Source organism: Lithobates pipiens, unplaced genomic scaffold (assembly GCF_037356315.1).
Source record: "Lithobates pipiens isolate NorthernLeopardFrog02 unplaced genomic scaffold, aLitPip1_a1.2 Scaffold_18, whole genome shotgun sequence".
Lineage (NCBI taxonomy): Eukaryota > Metazoa > Chordata > Amphibia > Anura > Ranidae > Lithobates > Lithobates pipiens.
This window is the reverse complement of record NW_027507758.1, coordinates 360,014,163-360,035,150: the sequence shown is the minus strand read 5'-3', so window position 1 is coordinate 360,035,150 and position 20,988 is coordinate 360,014,163. Positions and strand designations below refer to the sequence as shown.

Genomic DNA, 20,988 nt, shown 5'->3' with positions numbered 1-20,988 from the left:
GCAAGAAAAAATTTCTTTGCATTACTTTCTTGTTAACTATATTTAGATTACATTATATGCCTGCAATATAGTGCTGTTTCTATAACAATACAAAATTCTAAATGATCCTGATTGTGCTACATTCTTAAAGCAAAACGCCAAAGTCTGTCCAATTGTGCCCCCCATCTCTGCGGGTATGTTTTTTTTTTCTTTGTTTTTTTTTAAGCCATCATTTTCTCGATGGCTTCAGGATGGGTCATGTTATCATCGGGGTCTTTTAGGATATTCTCATGTGGTTGGTGATTCTCGTTGTTGTAGAGAGCAAAGCTGACTCGATTACATCAGCGCCGCTCTTTACATCTTTACACTGTGAGTGCAGGGTGTACTAGTGACATCCTCTCAGGATAGGTCCAACATATCTAGCAGAGCCTGTGGAGTGTCTGTGCATGCATGGAAACTTGTGGTGTGCATGCTTATGAAAACCAGGAAGGAACAAGAACAGGAGTTTCAAAATGTCAGTGCGGAAGCAGAGTTACACATGGGAAACTTACGCTACAAGGAGGTAACTCTGAACTCCAAGGACTAGTGTTTTTTTTTAATTATCACACATGGACAATTATTAAAGTCATACCATTTAGTTTTTTTTAGGTAGGGTTAAAGAGGAAGTAAACCCTGATGGGTTTACTTCCTCTTTCATTCCCTGCAAAGGCAAAGCATAATGAACTACTATGCATCGCATAGTAGTCCATTATGTGTCACTTACCTGACACAGGAGTCAGCAATGTCACCGCTGTCCCCTGTAGCATGGAGCGTCCATCTTCTTCCGGGTATCGCGGCTCTGGTCACTCACAGCGACCCATGCGCCGTAGACAGCGGTGCCTGTCTTTATGTAAATAACTCCTAAACCGTGTAGGTTTAGGAGATATTTCTTGGACCTACAGGTAAGACTTAATCTACAACCACTTTAACTTTCTCTCTAAACCTGAGCTGTGTTTTTTTTTTTCTTAGGGGAAGCTTCAAGTAATAAGAAAAAATATAGCCAACGCACTCAGCTTAATTTACTAATACCTATGCACATTTGGCAGCATGCCAGTTGTATATGGACAAGGTGGATGTAAACTCACAATATTTACTATGTCCCCAGACAATACACAGGCACCATTGTACATATGGTGAATTTACTAATGCGTAAAGTTTTGCTGTGGGGATAAAAGTCTGTTAGACTGTTAGGTGCCTAAAACAAAAATGTGATTGTTCCTAATGCTTTGGATCCTACAGGCACAGTTCATGTAGGAACCAAACCACATAAAGTATGTACTGCTATCATTAAAAGTGAAAAAACAGAACCTTCTTCTTATACTAAATATCCACCCGTATGCTGCCTTTACTCACTCCAGCAGCATGATGTACAGATTTCACACACTGCTTTGCTTAGCACATTCAATTAGCGAGCTGGTCACTTGAGTTCCTCAAGACATGCGGTTAAGTTAATTGGCTCTTATCCAAACTGGCCTGAGCATGTGTCTGTATGCATTGTATGCATGTGATATAGGAATCTTAGATTGTAAGCTCCTTGACGGCAGGGACTGATGCAAATATACAATAAATAATGCAAGTGTAAATTGTCAGTGCTATATACTTGATACCTAGTACATGTAGTATTGATAATAAGTAAAATGATAATGTGGGCCTTCTTTTTATGCACCTTATCAGAACAAACGGCACAAAAGAACGATTTTTTAGATGTTCAATGTGCAAAGGAACCTCATTTATGTGTTGAACACTAGTGTACGACTTGCTAGATAGGTTCACGTATTGTGCTTACTTAGCATGAATATGTCTGCATGCTCATGTAAGTCTACTAACCAAATGTTTAACCAATCAGTTTATTTAAGTGTCATGACTCATATCAAAAAAAATAAAAAAATCTTTAAAAATATCTGAAAAAATTGGGTGGTGCAACAAAAAATAAATGCTTTCTGGTATTCATTATTTTTTCCTGGTTGTGCTACCTACCTATTCAGGGAATCTTGAGAGCTGGGGAAAAAAAGAAGGGGCATAAACCCATTATATTCCATAGATTTTTCCTCTAGATCCTATAACCACGGATGGGACAACAGGTGGGCAGGAGGGGAACGCACACCTGACAGAGTGGTCAGGCCACTACATGCATGCTCCAAATCAGTTGCTAGCAACCAGCGCGCCATGGCTTCATTTCTGGTCTGACAGCCATTGCTATCACACTCAGGGCTGGATTTCCCACAAGGCCACCAGGACTCTTGTGGCGACTTCTCAGCTCTCGCGGCCACCCCCCCGCACTAACATCTTTCGGAGCTCTGTATAGAGATGGAGCAATCACTGATATGGTGTAGTTCCCCACTATCACCTGCAGAGGGCGGCACCGCACTCATGTCTGGTGGCACCTGTAGAGCTGCAGGCTCCGCCCAATGAAGTACTAAAACTTTGGACCTCCACGGAGACCAAAACTCTGTCTCCTTTCCCCGCCCCCCTCATCTTTCCCTGCCCTTATTGGTGGAAGTGGGAGCAGAGACTGTTCCAGATTGGCAGAAAGAGAAGGAGTGACGTAACCATAAGGGAGTCCCCGCCCTCCGGTGTTGGTCCCTGTTATGTAGCGGGATGAGCGAAGAACCGGAGGGGGAGTTTATATTGAGATGATAGAGGGGTGTATATAGAGAGGGTTGTATATAGGGGGGGTTATATAGAGGGATGTATATAGAGATGATAGAGGGGTGTATATAGAGATGATAGAGGGGTGTATATAAAGATGATAGAGGGTGTAGATAGAGGGGGGGGGGGGTGTATATAGAGATGATAGAGGGGGGATATACAGAGATATTAGAGGGGTGTATATAGAGATGATAGAGGGGGAGTTTATAGAGATTATAGAGGGGTGTATATAGAGATGATAGAGGGGTGTAGATAGAGGGGGTGTATATAGAGATGATAGAGGGGGTATATAGAGATGATAGAGGGGAGAGTATATAGAGAAGATAGAGTGGTGTAGATAGATGGGTGTATATAGAAAAGATAGAGGGGGAAGTATATAGAGATGATAGAGGGATGTATATAAAGGTGTTTTGCCAAAAGAAAAGTTAGAACTAAAAAACTGCATGGAACCCCTACCAAACTACACAAAATAAAAACATACACCATGATTGCACATCAACCTGCATGAATGTACAGTGCCCACTTCAATGTCAACCCTGAGCAGCCAGAGCAAGGGGATAGATAGGCCTATTGTAAGGCATGCATGAGGAGGGGGTTGCAGCTCTGCTTCTTTGCCCTGGGCACTGGACAAATCTTTCCTGGTACTGCCTATAGCCACCATTAATGTTGAATTTCTTTTAACTTGTCTATTTAAATAATGCAAAATCTAACTAGCCGTTTTTGTTACACTTATCTGTTATGTACACTTTAAGTGAATAAATACCTACTGCTGATCTGTAACAAAATAATTAACCTTTATTATTTAAAAAAAGGTGAGTACCAAATGCCGTGGACTGTGGTGGGAATGTGTGACTAATGCGTTTGATGGAATTCAGACCTGTGATGAGTATGACTCCATATATGCAGAGCATCCAGGTAAGTACTGGTAAATCATACTGTCTGGCAGTTGAGAGAACATTGAGCTGCTATCATATTATTTTGTAATTGAACTATTACATGGCCTATTATTTTGTCTTGGTAGGGAGTTTTAACAAATAACTCCACCTGGTGGATTTGGATGGGAATTAGTATTGTATATATTAGCTTTTTTCCTTCTTTACTTTGCAAATGTATAACATTAAACTAGGTGCTGCTTGCATCTGAACAACAGTATCCAACATAGAAAATAAATCTAGAGACATTTACAGATTTTTTCCCCAGCACTCACTGTACATTCACTGTATATTTACCAGGTAACATTCACCTATTTATAAGCTGAGTGTTGACATATTTGTCATTTAAAATATTTTTTGCATTCACCAGCACCAATTCTTTATTAAGGCGAGGTGATTATTGTAACTTTTGTTCAACTTCAATAGAGTGAATGTTTCTTTCATTGCGCAGTCACCAAAGTTCACTTGTCACTATTGCTTCTACATTCACCAGCTTGAGATAGCAGATTACTATTGCAAACCCATTGTCCATTGCAACTATGCTGATACCAACCTACCCTTCACTCATTGATTTGAGTGGGGTCCCCAAAAAATCAACCCCCAAAGCACTAGTCTCAATGGTATTGAGTCCAGACTCTTTGGCACCACCTGTGCCCAGTGACATTAAAGTGGTTGTAAACCCCATTCATGACATTTGAGCTGGGCACATCTATCTGTAGTGTATTCTTATCTCTCTTCAAAGCCCTATGTCCCATGTCTTTCTGCTGCTCCGTTCTTCTGTTATTAGCATAATAACTTCTGACACGAGAGATAAAAGCAGCTGAAAATTTTTATGTTGAGGGGAGGCTCTTAGCGATAGATCAGCAGAGAACTGGTCTATTCACAGTACACCTCTGCAAGTTTCTGCGTTCCTCTGCTTTTGTGGGGGGGGGGGGGGGTGTATACCTTTTCCCCAATCAGCTCACACACAGTGTATACCCAGAGTCCTCACCTGCTGCTGAAACACGAATAGAGATTTCTGGATTTCTGACACAATGTGCACTTTTTAAAGTGTATAGAAAGCTAAAGACATCAGATATAGATGAAAAACGTATGTAGGGAAATTGGTTTCATCTCCGTGTATCATCTGAGGCTGTTCACTTTACTGGGTATAGGAGAGGGTTTACATCCACTTTAAGGACGGGGGATACTTTAACAGTTGTTATTCCTCCAGATTTGAAAATTAATAAATCCACAGATTCAGCACCAGAGGCAATGAGTTTCCACAGGCAAACAATAATTATTTTAGAGATTTGTTATTTGAACCTAGGCAATCTAGAGATTAAAGTGGATCTAAAGGCATAATGTTTTTTAATTGAATGCATTCTGTGCATTAATGTAGCAAACTTTCTGAGTACAGCTCCCTCCCCCCCAAATATGTACCTGAACCTGATCCCGATCCAGCCCTGTGCCTGAGAGAAGCATCTCTGCTCTCTCTCTCACTCATCATTGGCTCAGAAGTAGCAGCTGGAGCCACTAGCTCCTGCTGTTGCCAATCACAGCCAGTGATGAGGAAGCAGGGGATGGGACCGAGACTCAATGGACAGGATAGAGTCTGCACGCGTGCCCCCATTCATCCATAGAAGGCGGCTTGCTATGAGGGCAGGGGGAGGAGCCCAGAACACCGATGGGGGGGGGCAAAAAAAGGAGGGCTGCTATGTGCAAAACAATTGCACAGAGCAATAAATATAAAAAAAAATGTACCGTATATACTCGAGTATAGGCCGACCCGAATATAAGCCGAGGCCCCCAATTTACCACAAAAAAACTGGGAAACTTATTGACTCGTGTATAAGCCGAGGGTGAGACATGTCTGTCCATCCCTGTGTGTCCGTCCATCCCTGTGTGTCCATCCCTGTGTGTCTGTCCATCCCTGTGTGTCCATCCATCCCTGTGTGTCCGTCCATCCCTGTGTGTCCGTCCATCCCTGTGTGTGCAGCCTTGTGTGTCCAGCCTACCTGTGTCCCAAGCCTGTGTCCCGAGCCTGCGTCCCGAGCCTGCGTCCCGAGCCTGCATCCCGCCTGCGTCCCGAGCCTGTGTGCTTCTGCCATGCCAGGATCGCCGCTCTTCTCGTCTGACAGACGGCGTCGGCGTCTCGGCGGCCATTCCACTGTTCAAAAGCCGCGCCTCCGTCTGTGATAGGCGGAACACTCAATTTCCAAGCAGTCTGTGTTCCGCCTATCACGGACATCCTCTTATCCTCGTCCGTAGTATGAGGATGAGCGGATGTCCGTGATAGGCGGACCACTGACTGCTGGGAAATTGAGTGTTCCGCCTATCACAGACAGGGAGGCGCGGCTTTTGAATAGTAGAATGGCCGCCGTCTGTCTGCTCGACACGCTGATCGGGCAGGCAGACGGCGATGGCTCGAGTATAAGCCGAGGGGGGCACTTTCAGCCTCAAAAAAGAGGCTGAAAATCTCGGCTTATACTCGAGTATATACGGTAATTGTTTTTTTTTTCTCTTTACAATTGCTCTTAAGTAAATACTGTATGTTCAATGAACATGCAGTAGTTGTAACATTCATTCTTTTATACATTCGGAAGAAGTTACAGTAAGTACTTTTCTTATTGGGTTGTAGAACAAAAGTTGGTGAATGGTGAATATGTTTTTCACATGAGAGCGGTGAATGCGATTTATAAATAGGGCATATGCTATCTGTCTAGTGTGCATCAAAAGTCTCTATAAATATGACCCTTTTTGAGATTCCCATGCCTCTAAGCCCTTATACACACGGTCGGACATTCCAACAACAAAATCCGTTGGATTTTGTCCGAAACTTGTGTTGCATACACGCGGTCGGACAAAGTTGTCGGAAAATCTGATCGTTCAGAACGTGATGACGTTATTTCTTTACGACGGGACTACGTTCAGGCTAGTAGCCAATAGCTTTGGTCTAGGAATTTGATCTGAGCATGCGTGGCACTTTGTCCGATCGGAATTCTCTACACATGATCGGACAAAGTCCGATCGGATCATGTTGTCGGAGAGTTTTATAGCCAAGCTCTCAAACTTGGTCCGTCGGATATTCAGACGGAAACAGTCCGATGGAGCCCACACACTGTTGGATTATCCAACAACATTGTCCGATCGGACAGTTTCCATCGGAATATCCAACCGTGTGTCCAAGGGCTAACACTCATACACATGTGGAAAAATGAAAAAAAAAAACTATTGGATATGTCACTCCTCTACATATTAAAGCTTATTTCCATTTCCTGTGGTAAGTCATTATAAAAGTCAGGCCCAACTGGAAACAACCATAGCATACCACTGACATGATAAATGAATGCTGGCCTCTTTCTCAAAATGCTAGTTTTCTGGCTGCATTAACCGCCAATAATTTTGAATTAAAGCCTTGGAGCACGCATACAGCAAATTGAAGTAAAAAAATAAATAAAAAATGTTTGGAACCAGTGACTTTGAAAGGACTGAATTCAAAGCATTGGCATGACCACCAGACAACTAGCATTTTCAGAACATGCTAGTTGCCTGGCTTTCATGGTCAGTCAAAGGCTTCAGCACTTTCTGAGCCACAGGAAATGTATGCTGATCAAGAGATCTGACTTTACAGTATGCATACTTGTTCAGTGATTTAGAAAGTACCAAAGCTGGAGACGGACAGCTGACAAATTCTGCTCAGTACAGGTTTCCTTTACACCCCTTTCACACCAGGGTGTTTTGCAAGCGCTATAGCATTAGAAATAGCGCCTGCAATCCGCTCTAAAGAAGCTGCACCATTGTGTGTAGTGTAAAAGCCCCGAGGGCTTTCACACTACAGTGGTGCGCTGGCAGGACGTTAGAAAAAAGTCCTGCCAGCAGCTTCTTTGGAGCGGTGAAGGAGCGGTGTGTTTACCGCTCCTCCACTGCTGTTCCCCATTGAAATCAATGGGGCAGCGCTGTAATGCCACCGGCAAAACGCCGCCATTGCGGCGTATTGCCGGCGGTTTTAACCCTTTCAAGACCGCTAGTGGGGGGTAAAAGCACCCGAAATGCGCCGGTAAAACGCCGCTAAAAATAGAGGCGTTTTACTGCCGACGCAAAGGGCGGTGTGGTGTGAAAGGGGTCTTAAGGCTTTTAATAATGTTTTATTTATTTTTTTATTAGGAAGACAAAGTGCAAAATATAACCAAAAAAGTTTGCCGATTAAAATAATATCACATTAGTGTGGATTTTAATGAACGTAGTGGAATGGTCAATTTAACTTTAGGGGAGCTTTATTCCCACGGTGGTTCCAGCACTAGATGCTGCAGGGACCCTCAGGAGCTGCTGAGTTCAGGGACCATTTTAAAAGTGCACTGGGACAAATATCTGATGTCCCTGTGCTGTTTTAAAATGGCACCCGGGACTCAAGTAGTTATTGTAAAAAGCAGGTAAGGGGATGGGTTTTCCTTATGATAAATTCTCCTCTGGACACATAAATTCATATTTACCAACCTACCATACTGGATCTTCTTAATCTTAATTTTCTTACTTAATTGTATTGATTTTTGTACCTTTAAACCTCAGTAACACCCCTAGATGCAGTTAAATTTGCCTTGCATTTGATTAATCAGTTTATGCATTAATAAAAGTATAGGATAATGAAATTAAAGCTGTCACCTTTGCATTTGTACTGTGTGTATGTCACATCTAAAGAGGTTAGATATCAAGATTTATTAAACCAGCAACAAAAACCCACAAATCACTTTCAGAATTGAAAGAGTTCTCAGACATTTTAATTTACAAACCCTCCAATTGTAGTACTTCAAATTAGTGTGGTGCAGTGGATTGGACTGAATAAAAGGTTCTCAATTGCAAAGACACTCTATCATAATCAGGGGTGACTTCAAATTTTATTTGCATCAGACATCTAATTTCACTGAATGCCAGACCTGCTGATTGGCAGATCAATGGATTAAGCCAGCCGCTTTGAGCAATACAGTGAATATCTCTGAAATTCTGAGCCACAGCCAAAATTGTCCTTTATGGTTGGAAAGAGGTGCACTAGTAAGCTATGTGTATCAGGTTTGCTGCCAGGTTTCTTACTAAAATTCAGAATGGCAAGAAAGCATATCTATAATCCATCCTGAAACATTTATTTAATTTTCCATGCACCCTATAAATGATAAGGTTAGATGGGCGATTTTACCCAAAAATTACAGGTGGTTACATACTAAATAAGGCTACTTCATTAAGAGGTTTAATGCAAGACTGCTGTACCATACTTTTTACATATAACAAATTACCAGTAGTAATTTGTAATTATTATTATTATACTGAATTTATATAGCTCCAACAGTTTGCGCAGCATTAGGGCAAATGGTACAGTTACACTACAATTCAATACAGGAGGAATCAGAGGACCCTGCTTGTTAGAACTTACAATCCAAAAGGGAGAAATCTAAAAGGCAGGAAGAGATACAAAAGCTAATAACTGTGGGGATGAGCTAATGGAGAAAATAAAAATACAGTTGTTAGGTGGAGGCAGGATAGGCTTCTCTGAAGAGAAACATTTTCAGGGATCGCCTAAAAATGGATAGAGTAGGAGATAGTTGGACAGATTGGTGTAGTGAATTCCACAAAATGGGAGAGGCTTGAGAGAAGTCCTGGAGGCAAGCATGGGAGGAGATAACAAGGGAACTAAAGAGCACGAAGTAAAAATATGAATATTGATCCTTGGGTTTCTTATAATGGTGACACCTCATCGCTCATGCATCACATGGTTTTTTAATTCTTTCTTTCTCTTTTTCCCCTATCAGGGCAAAAGTGTCAAGCTGTGCTATCTATTACCTTAGTTGACAATAACAGACACTTATAATAAACTTGTTCAGGTAGTAGGCAGGTCAGACTTCACATGGGGTCTAACAGTCTGACACTGAAATTAAGTTTCTGCTATGACAGCAAGAGAATATACGGTACGCAAATTACAAAAGGTACACATAACCATGAAAGGTAGGCCAATGTTACTACATCAATGTGAAAGTAGAGATTCCTTTTTCATTTATATCTGCCTCTCTAGTTTCATGATCCTATTATTTAAATAGGAAGGGCACCAATTTATTGTTATGTGGCATCCGCATGGTGAAATGCTCTAGTTTTGGCAATGTGTTTAGGAAAATGGAAAGATAGCACTGCTCCCGTAGGGTTATCTTACAAGTCTTGTTAACTTAAGGTATTGACATTGGTGCAAATGATCTGGTTCCTGGGCAAAACAAGCTGCTGAAAAGGCCTGTGCTTGTAATTCACACTGGAATAATAGCAATGTAGGTCCAGTTTTCTTCTGGTTTGGTCACATTGTTGCCAGTCAAGCCCTGAGGAAGTGGACAGAGTGACCCCTAAAATAATTGGCTATTTTTTTTAGATCGTACCCCTGACTTATTGGAATACATTTGTATCTGGACCTCTTAGCAGTGGTGCTTCAATTTCTATTCTCATTGGCAATGTGTTGCCAGACAGACACAGCACACTATCAAGCAGTCATACCTTTGTGAGCAAGAGACTGAGATTTATCTTAAGCAGCCTTTGTCTTGCTTTGATGTTGAATAGCTGACATACAAATAGTTTTAGGACCCGTACTATTAGCTTCTATTACTATTGAAGCTAATAGTAGACCTCTGCTTATGGCCACATATACCAATACAGCCAGCAAATTATGTATCAAGTTGTTTTACTAGATCCACTGTTGCTCTACTAAGCTATTGCCTAATATTGGAGTTTTAGTGTGCATGACTGCTGGATGGAACCATAAAATAGAACTAAAGACAATATTTCATTTTGGATAGAGTAAGGGAAAGGTATAACCCCTGTAATGTTTTTGCCATCTGTTTTCCATTGGGGGAGAATTTCCTTCACTTCCTGTCCCATAGCCAAAGCAGGAAGTTTGAGCAAATCCTTCCAAAATGAGGAAACCCCAGTGACAATACAGCATCCCTGGGGCACAGACAGCAGAAAAAAAAACTGACAGGTGTTTTAATCCCTGAACAAAAAACTTAAAAAAGGTTTTTATTTTAGTTATACTTTAACTGCAGAAGAACATCTTTTTTAAGCCTCTTGCTTGCATATGAGTAATTTTTGTTTCTGAATGCCTTTGAATGCAGCTGTATTCCAGCTAATGTGTCTATGTGGCATTTAGGTCCATACTTTATAGCAGCATTCACAGACATGAAGAAAATAAAAATTCCCAAAACCTGCATTGAAAGAGGATGGAACTGGCATAAGTTATGTACATAAGCACAAAAAAAATGTGTAAATGCACATGTAAATTAATTCCAGTTGCCACCAATAGAGTATAAAGAGACTATAGGATACTCACTTCCATTAGCTCCAGCAACTACCAAACAGTGAAATATAAGTTTTGGGAGAATCTACCCTTTAAGGTGATGTAAACCAAATTGAGATAATATCATATAATGTAACTCACAACTCTTTGTGTGAAGATGACCATTGCACTGAATGATGGGTGCTAATATCTCTTCCTGCGGCCATATTGATTAGCTATTCACAGAACTCTAAGTCATTTCAGAATAATTTTCGCAGCACAACACTTGTTCTTTTTCTGGAAAGAAGAGGTTGAATACCTTAGATGCTGGTCTTTCGACCCTGTTTCCTTTAACTACCACTAGCAACTCAAGCTAAAAGCACTGACACCTCTATGTAACAATTCAGAGCCATTGAATCTACAAAAGTGCAAGCCATAATCCCTTTCCCTCCTCCTCTTGGTCAGTCTTCTGGCCAACTTCCAGGCTATTCCTTTAAACATCCTTCTGTGAGCGCACTTCAAATTTACTGTAATTTTCTAAAGTGCAATACATCAGTAGTGAAGAGTAGACTGTAGAGGTTGCAGTTTTTGTCATTTAACCTCTTTGTATCCAAAGATAGATTTGAACCCATTTACGGTGGACTTTCCTGAACCATAGAGTGATCTATGTTCTAAGTTCTTTGCCTGTGGCCCTTCCCGTTTGAATACATACATGTAAAAGTACTAATTTAATAGGGGTTCTTCAGCAGTCCTTTATCATATTTATCTGTATTTATCTACTTCTACAGAGCATTTAAAATGTCAGTGCATCAGACAACCTCTCTGTATGGGAACTGATTATCCATAAAATGCTTTGATTGGAAAAACCTAGTCAAACTGAAGCTGACACAAGGCCTTACAGGTCAGGCAGGGGCTAATCAGATTCGGATGCTCTGGATTCAGTGTAATTATTGTGTCTGGTTGTTGCTTTTAGGGCTAATTTAAAGTTTGCTAACTGAGTCCTGCATAGCAGGATATGGTGATTGTAACATTTTCAAATTTACTAAACAGTTTTATAGTATTTAGTAAGCTGTATTCCCTTTGGCTCTGTTTTTCAGTGAAATTAGTGGCAACTCGTGGCTTCATGATAACAGCAGATATTCTGGCAGGATTTGGCTTCATATTCCTCCTCCTGGGGCTTGATTGTATAAAATTCCTAACAGATGAATCACAAATCAAGTTAAAAATCTGTTATGTAGCTGGAGTTACACTCGTTATTGGAGGTAAGCTTAGGATGCATTCAGAATGTTAATTGACATATCAGTGCATCAATGATTGGCTGGTTTGTTAAAACCAGATGTCACCTTCATCACCATCAGCCATAGTGGATAATAACAGGTATGTTGACTGTTGACATTTAAAAAACATAATTTTTTTAATGTAAGCGAACAGAAAGCACTCAGCAAAATGTGTGTATGTTTTAGTTGATCATATAGTTAACCAGTCCCAAACTTTAAGCCACTAAGACCATCATTCCTATCCCTGGTAAAACCACTTGAGATCCCAGAGGTGAGGTTTTCATAAAATTTTTGATTTAACAAATGTGCCTCTTTCTGAATTATGTATAGATTAAATGAAGAGGGCAGCACATGCTGAGTGACCTTAAAGCAAATCGGTTTACTCATGACTAAAGTAATAGCTGGCAGCAGGTATCAAGTCATCCGGCTTCTGTAGCCCTAGAACTACCTGAAATCCACTGTTGTGTTGTAAATACTGTCCACCTTCCATCGCACTGTAAAATGTATGGAGCCTTAACAACCACACTCCATCCATGTCATATGTTGGGCATGCCAAAATACTTGCAAAAATAACTTTTGGAAATTTGCATTGTAAACAAATCAAGTCACAGGGTAACATTCTGTAAAATTACCCTGTGCTTATAGAAATGTGAGTGTTGAGGCTTTTGACTACTTTGTAATAGTGTGGGCTCTGTGGCTGTCAAAAAATAGGATCTTACTACCTAAGTTTGAGCTACCTTTCTACATACTTGTTCCATGTCAGCGATTCACAAAGTAGTGGAGCCAGGGTCATGATGACTGATCTGGAGCTTGCATCAAAAAGAAAAATCAGTAATAGCAGCTCCAATATATCCATTGTCAGAGAATCCATTAAGGTAGATAATAGCAAATGTGCTGCCACCCGCTGTGCAGTAACTGTACAGTTAAACAAGCAGCCATCACTAAAAAATCATGTAAAAAGATGACTCTAAAGCCTCTGGCTTCCAGTACAGACAAGACTAAGTAGAAATCCTTTTCTAGGAAGTATATTTCTTTCAAATGTATCTTTTATTAAAGCCATTCAACAGAATGCAGAAGCAAAGCATTAAAAAAAAAAAAAAGGAAACGTTTTTATATGGAACACCTTGCTTCTTCATCCATGTAAAAATGTAGCACGTCTTACAAAGCTGGTCACATATATAGATATATACATATTGTAACATGGAGGGCCATTAACTCTAGCGGTAGATGCATTTTCTAGTGATTCACTTCACCTCTTGTCCAAATCTCTGTGGTCAGTTGTCCTAACAACTGGCATTGAGCAATGCATGACCCATTGTTAGCAGTACCACCCTTTGCCAGCTCACACTTTTCCATGTCACAATTTTTGTTCCTTTCTGTACTATATTTGCAGGTGACAGACAGAGTCTCTGCTTTTGCCACATCCCGTATCTGCACCATTTACTAGTCCATGCTTAGCGGCACCTTGGACCGCACTAGCAGGTGTGGCCATCACCGGAAAAGGCGGAGACACTCCTAATGTCTCCAGTAGCTCTCCAGAGCGTACTGAACGGTATCTGGAAGCACCCTCACAGGGAACCGGGAAATCACTTGCCACACTGTTAAAAAGCACTGAACCAACCAGTTCCACTGGTTATTAATGTTGCCTGGCACAGCTTATAGTACCTGGCCCCACCCATTGGTACCACCACATCCAACTGTAATGGAGGCTCCCAGGTAGACAAGGAATGTGTTTTCACCAAAATCCCAGGCAATAACTCCGATTTTTTTTTCCTTTGAGCAGAGGAACGAGACAGGGCTGCCCCCTTTCCCCTCTCCTATTTACACTTGCAATAGAACCGCTCGCTCAGGCCATTAAACAAAACCTCAATATAAAAGGTTACCGCAAAGGCCCTGATCAATTCAAACTTAGTCTATATGCAGATAATACTCTGCTGTTCCTAACTGACCCCCTAATTTCAATTCCAAATCTCCTTGCTGAACTAAACTCCTTCCATAAACTATCAGGATTATTTATCAACGCCAGTAAATGCTCTGCTTTACCTATAAATTATTCCACAAACATTCTCTCTCTCTTGCACTCTCTCTTGGGTAGGATCATGGCTCAGGTTTGAATCCTCCTCCGTATCCCCTCTTTACCTAAAAGGCATACTTTGGACCAACACACGAATCTATCACACACTGATTAGGAAAAACTTGATACTAGCTCACTCTATACAACTATGGAACAGAATCAAAAATCAATATAATCTAATTTCAGATACCCCCCATTAGCTCCATATCTAGGGGACCCCATTTTCCCTCCTGCTTACCCGGAAAACACACTGTTCCATAACTGTATTCAAAAAGGCTTAACTACACTTAAATCAGTAGTAATAAAATCAAATTTTGTCTCTTTCACTACATTACAATCTCAATATAATCTCCCATCTTCTGAGCTTCCTCAATACCTTCTGATCAAAGGTTTTTTTTCGCCAAACACTTTTCTTTGTCTGTTATTCCTCCTTGTACCCTTTTTGAACAAATTTTCACGAATTCCCCCAGAGATAGCAGACTAATCTCATTAATATATAACTCTTTAAATTGCTTACATCTCCCAGAAAAACCAACCATTTTACTTTGATGGGAGACTGACTTGCACCTTTCTCTCTCTTTGGAATCTAGGTATAGGATGATTGATAATTTACGCAAAAGTAACCGAGCTGCAGCTTTCAGAGTATCCCCATTGAAACTGGTTAAAGTGGAAGTAAACCCATGGATTTAAACGGTTAAAAAAAAAGGCATGCTGGGAATGCTAACTGCACATTGGCTGTGCTCTCAGCCAAACTATCAAACCATCCAATGGCTGGTGTCATAACGAATCACATGTGCAGCACCATAGCAGTTGAAGATTAAACAGAGGCAAAGATGGCAGCATCCTTGGCTGAAAACGATAGGGGAGTTTACTTCCACTTTAATAGATGGTATATGACTTCATTCTTTCTACCCCTCAGTTTCCCCAGCTTGCTTCAGAGGATGTTCAGACGAAGGCAACTACCTTCACATTTTATGGAGTTGTAGACTCCTTGAGCCTATATGGCAGGCTGTAGTAAAAAAAATGGAATCTTCAACCAAAATGAAAATCTCTCTTTCACCACTAATATGCATATTATATGCTAATATTCCGGACATTCCACCACCATGCAATAGATTACTCCATTCGCTAATCAGCTCTATTCAATGGATGATTGCCTTTAACTGGAAAACCCACAACTTACCTTGGTCCCAAGTGTTGTCCAGAATGGAAACTCTCCAGTTATCTGAGAGAATCCACCACACACTTTCAGACACAATGTCATCCTTCCATAAAAAAATGAACTACTGGTCCATACCATAAACTGAACACTCTGATGTTGTGTTCCTTATCCTGCAGCCTCCCATGTACGCTCTCTCATTTGTATGTAGGCTCCTGCTACGTACTCATTTTATACCAACAACTCATTATAAATGAATGACGACATTATATCTTTCACTCTTTTGGCATCTTGTGTCTACATTGTACCATACTACTTTGCAAGTGTTAACTATGTGTACCTTGTCCTATTGTCGTAGTACATCTCCTGGATATATATGTGTATTGCTTTGTACTATTTACCTGTTATATTCCTGTTTTTTTTTCAAATAAAACTTTTGTAAACAAAAAAAGGAGTGTGCTTTCACCAGTTCAAGCAGTTCCACTAGTATATCTGTCATTTCTAAACACTTCACATCAATATGCAAAACCTTTTTAGGGACCTTTCCTTTATCAGAGACATGGAGGTGCTCATTCACTACAGCTTGAGAGGCCGAGGCATTCAAAGGGGCCTCCACCTCACTGGAGGTACCCATCACAGCCTCATGCTCCCCCGGAGTGCTATCAGATGTCTGCCTCCCCCTTATCCCCGCTAACTCAACAACGAGCCTCTGCAAGTCAACATTTGTTACAATGTCACCTTGATACTTGACATTCAATGGCTGGGCTGTGGACAGCTATCTGCTATGCATGCGCCCTTATCTGTTCCAGCGCACCCCCAACCACTGGCAGCTCTACGATTCCTCTGTCTAGCATAGGAATTGTTATGTCCACACCCCTGTCGCCTAACATAGCCTTGTCCGGCATAGCTAGCAATTGTTTGGCCCAACTGTCCTAATCCATTGTGCTTCCATTATGAGTGCTCTGTAGCACCTCCTCATCTGCTTTAGGAGGCACCTGGGATTCTGCAGCACAAACAGTACCTTTCTCAGTTCTATATAAATCACATTTTGACAACATTGTTTTAATGTAGATGATGCATCATCAATCCAGGCAGGCTGCAATACGCCATTTTGGCCAGCTTGCCCTGGGGGCGCTTACAAAATACTCAGCTGTGTACTTTCAGCTTTGGCCTGCTGTCTTAACTCCTTACTAACTGGGTTACCCATAGAGTGAGTGGACTGCTCACAAAACTCTCACAGCATAGTGCAGTCTGTTCCACCAGAGAAATATCGGGGCTGTCCTGGACAATCTCTGGCTCCAACATATGGTGCCCCCTAGAAATTTCCATGGACAACACTGTGGCTCAGCCTCTGGTTGCCTAGGGAGACACCCCCTTTCCTCATTATTAGTAAACACATCATCAACATAAGCACATGTACCATCAGCAATATCTCTATCATCAGTTTTCATAGATGTAGCAGTGTTATAAGCTTTAGCAGGTTGTTTTTGGACATAACGCACTGCACCCGGTGTGCTGCTTAGCACACAACCCTTCCTCTCCAGAGGAATTCTTTTGCCCACTGGGGCGGCTCCATAGCTGACCTGGGAAACCCTCCGCTGCAACACTGTGAACACCTGTTACTGTCACTAGGGAACATGGCAAACAGACTGCTTTGGCCACCCCTAGCACATCTCTCCCAGCACTCTGCTGGATTACCTTAGATGCATACAGAGTCCATATGCCTTTTTCAGTCATTGACCTTGCTGCAAGCTGGGTTTTAACCTATGTCTCTCCACTGCTCTTGGTAGTACACTGCAGCAAGTCCATTTTTCTATGTAGTGAAGATCTCCCCCCACTGAATACACTCCCACTTCACTGGGATCAGACCCAAAAAAACTGCATCAGTCTTACCGGATCCTATAGCTGCCATTAAAGCTTTCACTTGAGTACGCTGTCTGTTACCTGTGGTACAATTGGATTCCCCCATATGGTCGCAGGGTGCCACTGCAGCCCTTCTTGACACTCCGGTAGTCTCTGCAAAAACATATGGGTTCCCGGTTGCTAGGGGTAACTGCAGCTCTGTACTCTTTAGGAACACACTGGCTTTTCTCCACTAACATGGGATACAACTCTCGGCCATGGGCTTTTCATTGGCTACTCTTGATTACTTGATCCCTCTCCCTGGGACTCCACTGATAACATTCCTTGGCAGGTGAGTACCAGGATTGATCAACCTGCCGTCTAGCTTGGTTACTCCAAGAACATTCCGGTGACCAGGAGCACTGGGCAACAGCATGTTCCCATTTGCTACAACGCATGCAGTTCAGAGGCCTCCTTGCCTGTGGCACCTGTGGCACCTTTGGATTCAGTCTGCCAGGGGCAACGTCCTCTTTTACTTCCCCTTTACCTAAAGGGTGACATGACTAATTTACACCAGTCCACAGTTGATTCACACATGGATGAATTTTCTGGCTTGGCTGGAGCATGTGGTGAAATACCCTCCAGCCATGGTAGCCTTTCCCTTGCTTCAGCAGTGATTGCCCCCTTTATCTGCTTTGGACAGCCCATCCTTGCGGTCTTGCACACACAGTTCACAGCAGAAAAAATGTCTCTCCTTTCACAGATACACCATCTGTAACACGCACACATGCCTTTTGCCTGGCTGCACTTCCACACACAACCACAGTAGTTCCTGACATGAACTCACTGTGGAGCAAGGACCTGAATTCCACCATCTTGTGCCCGCATCCGACAACCACTTGTAACATGGGGGACCATTAGCTCTAGTGGTAGATGCGTTTTCTAGTTATTCACTGTAGTCAGGAACTATATTTTAAGGCCCTGGTAGCCTATTTTTATTAAAAGTCAAATAAAAAGTCAGTAACATAAAGGTTTCCCATGCAGGTGTTTTTCTCCAGTAAATTCCCAAACAGAAAATGCTAGCCCACCTGGCTCTCTCTTTAGCAGTACCTCTGCTCTTTATGCTGGTCACACAGACCACAGGATTGTTCAGTGTGGACAGCTTTACTCTAGCACCCACAGCTCCTCTCTGGCCCTAGTCCTCAGGCCGTTTACTGCCTCTTGTATATATACAGTATACACACACACACACGCACACGTGCTCTGGCTGCCACCTGCAGCCTCTGACTCCTTGAGACCTCCATTCTTTTTTGGGTGGAGATGTCTCCAACTAGGAGCCATGAGTTATTCCCATACCTTCATTATAAGGAGTGTGCTCACCTAAGCACACATCTTGCTGGTCCTCCACAAAACCTGGACACAGGGTTGGAGATTTTGTCTCATTCAAGACACTAATGAATCTCCCAACTACAGAGCCCCATCCAGGTATACCAAAACCTGGAGAAAGCTTTCTCCACTCCACAGCTACACTCTGTAGTTCTGCCCTGAGCCAATGTGAACACTCGGTGTCCTTTAAATCACCATGAATACAAGAATACATCCAAGGGATGCAATTCACCTCCTAAAGGATCTGAATACAGGGAATCTCCTATTATTTACTTGTCTGGTGAGTTTGGATTTCTCCTACATGAGTGTGGTGAAGCACGGATATTTAAGAGAATCTGTCACTTTACCGACCTTTCTTTCTTGCTGTTTGGACTCCCTCTTGTTTACTGTGGACTTTCACATTTTTATTTTTAATTATTATCACTGCTTTGTATGGATATTTACTATGTGCTAAATGATTCGTATATCTGAGTTAGCACCAACCTTTAATATAGGCAACATGTACTTACTTTCCTTGCACCAACTCTCCTGCCCTGTATGTAAGTCTTGAGATACACACAATACTTCTAGGTATGGGGGACACTTGAAACTCCCTCCTATCCTGTACAAATGTACTAGGCACAAGTGGTGGTGGTGGGGGGGGGGGGGGACAATGAATGTGCATAGCCCCCTGTCATTTTCAGGCAGTTAAACCTTGCACAAGAGTTCAAGGGAGCCCTTCCAATGAATTAGTTAGGCAGGGGAGTATTTACTATTGCGTAACTGTGCAAAGTACAGGTTAATTTAATAAAATAAATGTGGTTAAAGCTTTTAGGAACAAATGCATAAATTATAGTCCATATACTATAACTACTGATAACTGAGCCTATCCTTACAGAACTGGCTCTTTCAAATTAAAGTAGATGCGCAGATTTGGCTGTATAACATGTAAAAAACCTTCAGCTCTTTACAGAATTCTTTGCACATTTATGATGTCTCAGGATAGTTGTTTTACATTTGTTCTGCATTTAATATCATTTTAATTACACATTATCGCCTAAAGGAATTGCTTTGCACGTGCTCTACATGCATTACAATTGCTCCACTCACTAACACCTGCTGCACATGTAGCCTAAGACAATTCATATATTTTTCATGATAAACATGCCCAACGTCTTACATCACAATAAATAGGAACACATTTCACTCTAGGGTAATAGTTAAAGAAGAGAGCTGGAAGTGAATACTTTATTATGAACAATTTATTTCTTCAGTCGCAGCTGGTTAGAAAAGTAAATGTAGGAAAAAAATCTTTTTTTCATACATTTCTCTGGAGATTTGCAGTTGAGAAAGATCAAATTTTACTTGGAACTTTAAATATAAGGATCTTTTAAAGCCCCTTTAAAGAAGTATATTCTAGGAAGTTATGGCAACCTTTTCATATTTTGCATATGATATTCTTCAAAAAATCACAGATTGTTCTACAGGGATTCTCTTAAACTGGTATGAAAGCTCATAGAAAATATGGACACTTTGTTTTCATTTTCTGATGAGTTTTAATAAGACATATAACATATTTATTTTACTTTCAAAGGTAACTGTGCCTATTTATGATTTGCAGATCAAAGGTTCCACTAAATGTTGGACTGGGATTAAAATTCAGTTCTAGCATATAAAGCTCACTGGAAGCCATTTCATTATTTGACAAAACTGTTAAAGTAATTCTGTTACATTAAAAAAAGGTTCTAATCCAAATTTATTTTTCCAAGAGACCATGTCACATTCTAAAATATTATCCAAGCATATACCTATAGAGAAGAGGGCACATACTTACCTTTCCCGCTACTTGTCCTGCTCAACACTACTCCTGCAAAGCACATTTCCCCTGGGAAACCAACTGTTCTAGGAGTTTCACTGGTTCCTACCCTCTAACCTCAAAAATATACTCACTTCCGCAGAATGTAAGGTCAGAGGGAGGAGCCAGTGAGAGTTGTGGGGGACCATGGAAATCAACACCCATGCAAGTGCCAGTTTCCCAGCTGATTTTGGGGACTCTTTGCAACAGAGCAGCATTGAACAGTGTGAGGACAGGAAAGGTAAGTATGAGTCCTCTTCTTTACAACTATGTACTTGAATTAACATTTTAAAACATGACAAGGTTTCTCTAAACAAAAATGGTAAATATTAGGGTATCTATCTACTGAAAATCTTTTGAATGGTCATTCCTCCATATTTGGTGGAATTGCCCAAAAGTCTGAAGATTCTGGATAAGGGTATACAATTTTCTCTACTTGTTAACGGGCATAAACCATAAAAAGAATCCACAAGAGGCTCTGCTGGGTCGCCCAATTTTAAAAGCTTCACAATGCGTGTGTAAATTGACCTCTTTTTGG

General features: G+C 41.4%; 1 protein-coding gene across 1 annotated transcript in view; it reads left to right on the top strand.

Moving 5' to 3' along the window:
• The window catches only part of CLDN16 (claudin 16), a 39,595-nt gene that overhangs the window by 7,624 nt on the left and 10,983 nt on the right, over positions 1-20,988 (top strand). The window contains exons 2-3 of the mRNA XM_077487545.1: positions 3,480-3,582; positions 11,976-12,140. Coding sequence (XP_077343671.1) covers positions 3,480-3,582; positions 11,976-12,140 — 268 coding nt within the window. The remainder of the gene's footprint in view (positions 1-3,479; positions 3,583-11,975; positions 12,141-20,988) is intronic.